This window comes from Megalops cyprinoides, chromosome 4 (genome assembly GCF_013368585.1).
Source record: "Megalops cyprinoides isolate fMegCyp1 chromosome 4, fMegCyp1.pri, whole genome shotgun sequence".
Taxonomy (NCBI): domain Eukaryota; kingdom Metazoa; phylum Chordata; class Actinopteri; order Elopiformes; family Megalopidae; genus Megalops; species Megalops cyprinoides.
Window position 1 is genome coordinate 3,175,715 of NC_050586.1, and position 9,286 is coordinate 3,185,000.

Genomic DNA, 9,286 nt, shown 5'->3' on the forward strand with positions numbered 1-9,286 from the left:
GGATTAATCAAGTCTCGGGAGATATGGTCCACTTCACATGCTCACAGTGATCCGCATGCACACAGACACACACAGACACACACACACACACACACACCGCCATACAGATACTCCCATACACAGATACTCACACCCATACAGAAGGACAGACACACTGACACACACACACTGATACAGGTACACACACTCACAAACACCCGCATACTCACACTGACACAGCAGAACAGAGTGTTCACTCATGGAATTGGACTGTTAGCAAGCCACAGACATTAGCAGACCAGGGGAAAGGGACAGATATCAGTCTTTATCAGTCATGCGTTTCCTCATGTTTTAATCAGGATATGGCATGGTGGAGACAGGCATCACAAATCAATCTCATGTTGGGCGCTGTTATCTTGGAAACCAACACACTATCATTCACTCGGTTTTTAGCCATAAGTTTCACTTTATCCAATGAAAGGCCTGAAAATGAGGAACATAAATGGAGAATGGAAATGGGAAAGCATTGATATGCCGGTGAGGAGATGATAGAAAGCTCTCTGACGTCAGGCCTGAAAAAAATCTCAGTGTATTTTGGTTCTGTAGTGCCAAGCAAAATTGGTCCAGGTAGCTAGCTGGACAGTATCTGACTCCAAATTCACTGGCACTGTCTGGACTGTAATCTGATCAGCCATATATCAGATTCATTTGCTTGGCAGCCGTCCTTAGCCAAAGCAAGTTGCATAGCTCATGTTTTATTCATTTACACAGCTGAATGTTTAACAGAAGAAATTCAGGATAAATAAGGGCACAACAGTGCCAGACCTGGGTTCTGAACCTTTGCATGAGTCCCGTTCCTTAATACCTATGCTACTCTGCCAGCTGCATATCACGAACGTTGTATGATCCTTAGTGGGGGATCTCTCAAATGTCAACGGTCACACCGTTGGAAAAGGAAAAGCCCAGGAAAAGCCCAGAGACGGTTAAGAAGACTAGCCGCAGGTATCAAACATGCAACAAGGTGCTTAGCACTCAATCTCTTCATGAAAGTCGGGGGGACTTGATTGATGATCTATATTTTTAAAGGGATTAATAGAGTGGACTATTTATAACAGCTTTTTTTGTAGTAGAACAAGGAGGCATACAGATAGGTTGTAATTATTTAAAAAAATATATGTTTGTACAAAAAAAAAACATGTTTACTCAGTACTGAAGTCTTATTTCACACAAAAAGTTATGAATGCATAGAAGTACTTACCTAGAGTCACAGTGGAAGTAGAGACTGAGGTAATCTTTGCAATCAGGTTTGAAGTAGTGAAATATTCACCAGAATGATAGATTTGCTGAATGACATGGTCTCCTCAATAATTCTGTTCATTGTTGTCCCTCAGAGAAAATCACAGGAGCACTACTGCAAAATCTGTTAAACTGACCTTTCAAACCCAAACTCTGTGACTGGGTTGGAGCATCCGTTCTATTGATTGCTTTTTTTCCACTGTATATTTTTTCTTACTGTTCAAAGGAGGCACAAGGTGCTTTTTTCTTATGTCCCACAAGATTTCCCAAATTACAGAGCAAATTGCATGCATCGCAAGCTCCACTGGTTGAAATGGAAATTGTTTCCCAGCTCTGGAGTTCAGCTCCCAGCCGTCTGTGGGACTTGTGTGACGTGACAGGGTATGAAGTGTAGGATGTCCTGATCCATTCGAGCTTCCTCCTCTCTTGGTGGACTCAGTCATAAAATATTTTGGTTGCCGTGTAGAATAAGGACGCAGGAAACCTGTTGAAATGTAAAATCTGTATTAGGGGGTGGGTGTTTCACCTTGAAGAACGGATCATTTCTCTGTGCTGACCTTTGGATAATATTTCTGATCTGTGGGACAAGCCCAGGATGCAACGGCCAGCAAGTCTGACTACAGACCAGGAAATTGTAGTGTCGGGTGGTATTGCTTGTTTCATTATTGCAATGAGAAGTGCGAAGCCCGAGAGAATCAAAGAGAAAGTGGTTGGTATTTTCTGACAGCCCCTGTTTTATTGTTTAATAATTTGTCGCTGTGTGGCCGATTGCCTGACACAGTAATTGCAAATTAATGATACCTCCTGTTCGCTCATCTTTAACGGACTCATTTTAAAAAGGGAGAACCAGATGAGGGAGAGGGACCGTGGGGGGGCGAAGGGAGGATGAGGATGAAAGTGTATCTTACAGATGAAGATAGAGGAGAGGACGCATGTCCTTCCCCTTAAGAAGACAGCTGACAAATAAATCTGCTCCTAAACGGCCGAAGGTAAACTGAGAGAGCCGGGAAATGTGGGCAGGAATCCGACAGATCCTTTCAAATCTAACCCCACAGGATTAAGGGCTGCCTGAACCTTGCTGTTATTTACATAGTAATGTGTTCACAGTGAGCATGTGCACACACACACACACACACACACACACACACACACACACACACACACACACAGATACACTCTCTGTATCCAATCTCTCTCTCTCACACACACACACACACACACACACACACACACACACACACGCACGCACACACAGATACACCCTCTCTGTCCTCTCTCTCACACACACACAAACAAACAAATACCCTCTCTCTGTCTCTCCCTTTCTCTCTTACACACACACACACAAACTCTCTCTATTCTCTCTTGCACACACATACAAACATACAAATACCCTCTCTCTGTCTCTCTCTTTCTCTCTCCCTCTCTCTCACACACACACACACACACGCACACACACACTCTTGCACAGACACACATAAAGAGGTGCTCTCCCTACCGCTCCCTCTCTCTCACACACACATACACATCATTCATGAAAGTGGAGTTTGCTCATAAGCCTCTAACTAACCATATTGTTAGCATATAAGTAACAGCATGTATGACCTAGCAAAGTATACCATGAAGAGCAGGAACACATGCTGCGATACAGACGATTTTAACAGTACCTTTGACGAACTTCAAAAATTGTGTTCCTTTAAAACAGTGGGCATCATATTGAAAAGCTCTATCTTTGTATGCTTTGGCACTTCAGGGTCTGCCTTTACCATAATGGACCCATTACGAATGACTAAGCCCTGTTATGTCTGCAGGGGTCAAGCAGTCTGACTCTACAGAAGATGCTAATGAATGCAAGGTCTCACTGCCGCTGCCTCTGCCAGCGTCCTCAAGGTGGTCTTTCGGTCAAACCACTTTTGGGAAAGTTCAGATTTCAGTTATCCATTTTATTTTCCGCCTGGACATGTCTTTCATGTTTCATCAACATATATTTTGTCATGAGGGCATCAGTCAAAGAAAGTGATGTAGAAGCCTCTGTGGAGTGCATGTTGGAGGGTGTGGACAGTGTTTGGGTCACTGCCAAAGGAGCAAATTCCTATCCTTTCACACTCGTCCTCTAAAAAGCAAAACTAATTTATATCAGCAATAAAACAGGAGAAGCTGCCATGGACTGAGACTCTATCTGGAGAAAGTGTGTGACGGAGGGAGAGGCAGGCGTGAATTATTCCTGTAATTTGCTGATGTTACGAGCGCGGCCGTCCAAGTGCCCAGGAATAATAATAAAAAAGGGACACAAATCAATCAAAAAAAGTTAGCGTTTTGGAGAGAGTGAAGCTGTCTCGGCTCATTCTGGAGGAGAAACACATCAAAGAAAACAGCCTCGTTGTAGTCCAATAAAGCAGATAAGGTGAGCCAGGATGACCAGAAATCTCAAGACATGTCCAATTTCCTGTCAAAAAATATGACTGTCGGTAATAGTCATGGAGACCGCAATCTGTTTATCACTATAGAATAATAATTTATCAACTGTGTGGAAATGACTTACCAAAGTGTATTGTATATACTGCCATATAAAATTCGGTTTAATATGGAACAATGCCTTGTGTCAATGTATTTGGATGCCTGCCAGCTCATTATTAATATTAATTAATGAGCCAAGATTTTCATTACAGAGCCATTAATAAGCCTGTTTTACGCAGACAAAAATCCTATAGGTACCATGAGAGCAAGAGACAAAGATTATTCTCCAAGTGAAAGAGACTCAATCACTACAGTGCAAGAACAGGGTCAGATTTAACATTTTTCTCATTACATGTTAAAAAAATAAATATTCTTAAGCCTTCATTTGCTATCAAGGTTCAAGCTTGCAAAGTGGTTGCCCTTTTTGTACTGAAAAACCAACCGACTACCTGATAAGACCACAGCATGTTAAATTGTTAAATTAGATGCAGTAACATATATTTCTCTCCACAGCTGTAGAGCCTAAGCAAAGCTAAATTGCAATTCAGTGCTCAGAGAATTGCATTTGATGTTCCAATTCGTTTCATATTGTTCCACAGCAGTGTGCTGAACTGACTGGGTTTTGTTACACCAATAAAATAGCACTTATAAATAAATTACAGTAAATGAATGTGAACATACTAATAGGGAATTCTCACTTTCCTTCACGGGGTCAGACTTGGGGCTTATGAAATACATAAAGTGAAGATAATCAGTGTAAATTCTGAATGTAGAGACATCATTAACATTATTGCACGTAAGAGGGCTTGTGGATTTCAACTCGTTAGTAAAACAAACATGTCAAATTTCATTTCCTCATTTTAAAGTGGGCTACAGACAGGGGAACAAACAGAAGCATGCTTATTAACTGGAGGCATTTTGTGTTTGTATTTTAACATTCAGGTCCTTTACTTCAAGGTTATGTGCTTTGTGGGTAAGGAGATGCAGCGGTATAGTAAAGGTGTGAGGTTTTACCCTCTTCTGCCATTAACCACAGCTATTTCAGCAAATATCCAGCTGCATAAATTGGTCAAATGTAACGTAATTAGAATAACAGTGTGTACTTATTGAAATAATTAGTATAATTATATAGGTTTTGTTGAATCAGTATCAGTCTGAAATATGGATTAATATGATTTCAATCATGTATTATCAACTTATTAACGCATATAAATGTATACCATAGTGTATAACTGAAATGCCAGATTTCCATCAATCTAATTCAAAATACACGTTTCAGCATTGTTCAACGAAATGTCTTAATCTCATTGCATTGGAATGTTCCAGACATCCATTGCTCCTTCAATAAATTTTAAACGGAATTCCCTAACACCTAGAAAACACATTTTATTTCTTAAGAATTTCTCTGAATTAAATCTGATGGGTTGTGACTGAATAATATCCACTCCTCCTTTGACTGGAGATTGCAGTACTCTTCCTCACACTATGGTATATTAATACGTTTGAATGCGTATGTACGTATTTGTTACCTTCTTTATGGCATGTCAGTTATAAATAAATAAATATTATAGAATAATATTTACAGAAAATGTGCTATATTCAAGCAATTTTCTCTTGCTTTTAATTTTAGATATTATTTACTTTGTAAAAATCTAATTTGTTCTTTGAATGGCGCCTGCTTTCGAATTATATCTATTTTTCCTTTTAGCTACTCATTTGAGAGAAAGGAAAAAACATGGTGTCTAAGCAAACTTTTGATATTTGTATACCATTATTATGCGAATTCAAAAATAATTCCGCAAAACACAGAACGCCACCTCAAAAGCGTGACCATGCCCCCTAGTAGGCTGTTGTTTGTTACTAAGCAACGAATCCACTCTACACGTCACGTCATTTCCTGTGAGGCGAAGGTCTCCAGCAAGACGCTACAGCTGGTATAATCTACAGGACAGCGGAATCGAGAAGGTTCAACTTAGTGTTCCCTCCTACTAATTACGCAAGAACAAGCAAAAGAAAAAGTAACGGTAAACGGGAAACTTCTAATTACTTCTCGCAAACGAGGGTTCTGCTAATATCGAGTCTTAAATTTACGAATTTTGCAATTAGAGTGAGAAAAGAAAGACTTCAGTCAGCACTCTCCTAACCCCTGCGTCACGGGAGCCGAGAACTCATACCTACTCAGCAGCGGAACTTGTCGACCCTCGGCGTTGTAGATTAGTTATGAAAGGTGTCATGGCTGGACGGAGAATTATTCAACACACTTTTTTCGCGTTTTTGCAAAAATGTTAAAACTTTAGATTTTCCTGTCTCCGTCTGCTGTCGAGTCGACACATTTATCCCGGAGAAGCAGCTGCGTGTCTCACCACTATGCGCGAAGACAAGGCGCTATACAATATAAATAAACTGCCTGCGCACAACAAGATCAGATCTGCGTAGATGGGGATGCGCTTTCATCACGGATGATTAGTTAGCTGTCCGGTAACTGCCTTGCGTGTTTCTGTCTTTCTAAAGCCGAGAGCTTCGCTTAGAGTATGTTATATTGTGGTGGAATACAACAGATTATTTATCTCTTTTCTTCGCTGAACTTTTCGAACATTTCTTTCCTGTGGACATGACTCTCTGGGACCGATTTTGACAGAAAACATCGACAAGCATAATTATAATAATTATGTTTTGTTCTTTTTGTCGACCAAGCTTAATCCAAATGCGACCTTTATCCTGGATTTATCCCGATTATTGTTGTCCCTCCAAGACGACGGTGTAAAATTAGTTTAATCAGCAGCAGGATTACACGCGCATAAACCATACAGAGCAAACATGGTCATTTTTCAAAGCGGACTGTCGCCAGGACTCGCTGTGCGGCTCTCTGTTTCGTGAGAGCGGGGGCCACGGCTACACCGGCGGTCCCCGATGCTAGATCTCTCCTTCCTTCGACGACGCTCAGTGTTTTCGGCAGAGTTGTAGGATGAGCGCGGATCTGGAGCGCACGTCGCTCAACTCCGCCTCGGCGAACTCGCTGGGCTCCGGCGGCCGCTCGCTGTCCGCCAACGTCAGAAAGCTGCATGCGGCGCTCACCGTGCTGCTCAACGACTTCGAGCGGGAGCAGTTTATCCACTGCCTCAATGTGTACCACTCCAAGCGCAACGTTTACGACCTGGTTCAGACTCTCAAAGTCATCCTCAACACGCCGAGCAAACGCCAGCTGTTACCCATGCTGCGCTTGGTCATTCCGCGCTCGGACCAGCTCTTGTTTGACCAGTACACGTCCGAAGGCTTGTATTTGAAATCGGATTTGTTGGCCAGCAATGGCAACCCAGAGAGTTCGGGTGAAGTGAGTAATGCAAATCTAAACCCAGCCCCCGCTGGACTGCACGCGCCTCAGTCAGAAACGGCGCAGCCCTACAACGCTCCTCTGGCGGTCTCTCCGGATACTTTCAGCACCGACAGCGACGGGACAGCTCCCCTGGTGCCGCTTCTGGGGAGAGCCGTCTTACAAGACGCGCCGGGAGAGATCCGACAAGTTGTTCTGAAGCGCAATAAAAGCAACGAGGGTCTGGGTTTCAGTATTCGCGGCGGCTCCGAGCACGGTATCGGGATCTATGTGTCCCTGGTGGAGCCGGGGTCCTTCGCCGAGAAAGAGGGTCTGAAGGTCGGAGATCAGATACTGAAAGTCAACGACAAGGTGTTCGACAGAGTGACCCATGCCGAGGCGGTGAAGGTGAGCTAATGTGTGTGTGTGTGTGTGTGTGCATGTGTGTGTGCGTGCGTGCGTGCGCGCGCGCGCGTGTGTGTGATGTGCATCGTACTTTAGTAGGAGACCAGCTCCTGAGTTTCTCTCCTAATCATTCAGCATGGTGCCACCACACCCTATCACTTGGTGAGACACCTGCTTGGTTGGTCAGTTCTGAGACACCCCTGCCACCCTTCCATGCAGAAGTGGGAACACATTTATGTAAAGTTTACTTACGTGGCAGACTAATAACACATAATCCCCCGCCCCCTCCCCCCCGCATCGTAGAATCACACGGTATGTGTGCTTAGGACAACAGTTGTGATGTCATGTCATACCTGCGGTGAGAAGGTGGCATTGCCAAGTTCCAGCCGTAGCACACACGTAAACAAACACAAACACACACACACACACACACACACACACACACACTGCCATCCTCACAGTCACAGCCTTATATGGACGTGTGTTCCAGGAATAAAGTTCAGTCAGAGGCGATATACGGCCTGAAATGGAAAGATCTTTTTTTATTTTTATCCTTCACAGCTGATGTCAGAGTGCTTGCTGCTGGCACTGGCATCATATAGTTCGCTGTGGCCCGCCGGCCTCAGCTGAAGCTCGGTGCAGCACGGCGTGTCTGAAACACAGCGCAGTTTTTACACGGTACCTGCGACCGCGAATAAAGCTGAACGCCACCTCGTCTCGCGCCGACCGATTACCGGGGACAGAATGCCCGTATTTTTTCAATGTGAATGCTCTCTTCATTTAAAGAGTTGGGTGGGCCTATAATGAGAGTGCTGTAATGATCAGGCCTTGCTGGGTCCTCAGGTCGTTTGTCGGGGCGTTTGTTGACTCAACTGTGAACTGCAATCGCGATCAGCTGATTCAATCAGCTTTTGCGTTCCTGCTGCTGCTGTTTTCTAGAGCAGAGTCCTGACTCCCGGCGTGGGTCTGAACGCTTTAGCAGGGGGAATCCATCTGAAAGCCCGCTCTGTTCCTGGATCAGTGGCCTCTGGATCCCAGGCTGTGGATGGATTGTTTCTCTCTGGGCTTTAGCTCACGCTTGTAAACTGGGATCTGCTTTCCCTTCCAGTGCAGACCCACGCGGTTTGCTGCTAACAGCGCTAGTCTCTAGAGCTGGGGCCAGTTTCATTTCAGTTCAGTCAATTCAGGGAATGAACGAAAATTCAGTTCATGATTTGAAAAATTGCCCATCATTTCCCATAACAATTTTCCAATTAAAGATGTCAATTTCAGTTCATTTTCTGAACTGACTAAATTGAAATAAAATTGACCCTGTCTCAGATACCATCATATATCACCACTGTCTCTCTGTATCTCTGTGTGTCTCTCTCTGCGCACAGCTACGCAGGGCGTTATTTGGGTGGCCGGCTTCTTTCTGTGCAGATGTTGTCACATTTTGGGTTCATCCCAGGAGAGAGTCTCACATTCAGGTGACATGGCTCTGCTGAGCTGTTACTGACGATCTGAACGACAGAGCCCATCTCTGTCTGTCATCAGCTGCTGACATAATTTAGCCACCTAATCAAGATAACCTCTCTCCTGCTCATGTACTCGATGCTGGGAAATTAACAGTAGTGCACAGCTGCGCAGCTAAAATGTATTTGATTTTAAAATCCCCTTTCATTGGAAAGTTGGCAAATAAATTAAAAATAAATTGAACTTTTCAGAGTGAAACACCATGACCTTTATAGCATCAAACTTTACTAAACCCAGATAACCTCTCAAACACATCCATATGAGTTAACAAATGGTTTAATTTTCAGAAGATAAATACATTTCGGATATACTGCAAGTTTCTCT

The 9,286-nt window shown here is 43.5% G+C and overlaps 1 protein-coding gene across 1 annotated transcript in view; it reads left to right on the plus strand.

The window, feature by feature from the left end:
• The first annotated feature begins 6,697 nt into the window (after positions 1-6,697).
• The window catches only part of whrnb (whirlin b), a 66,798-nt gene continuing 64,209 nt past the window's right edge, over positions 6,698-9,286 (plus strand). The window contains exon 1 of the mRNA XM_036527414.1: positions 6,698-7,450. Coding sequence (XP_036383307.1) covers positions 6,698-7,450 — 753 coding nt within the window. The remainder of the gene's footprint in view (positions 7,451-9,286) is intronic.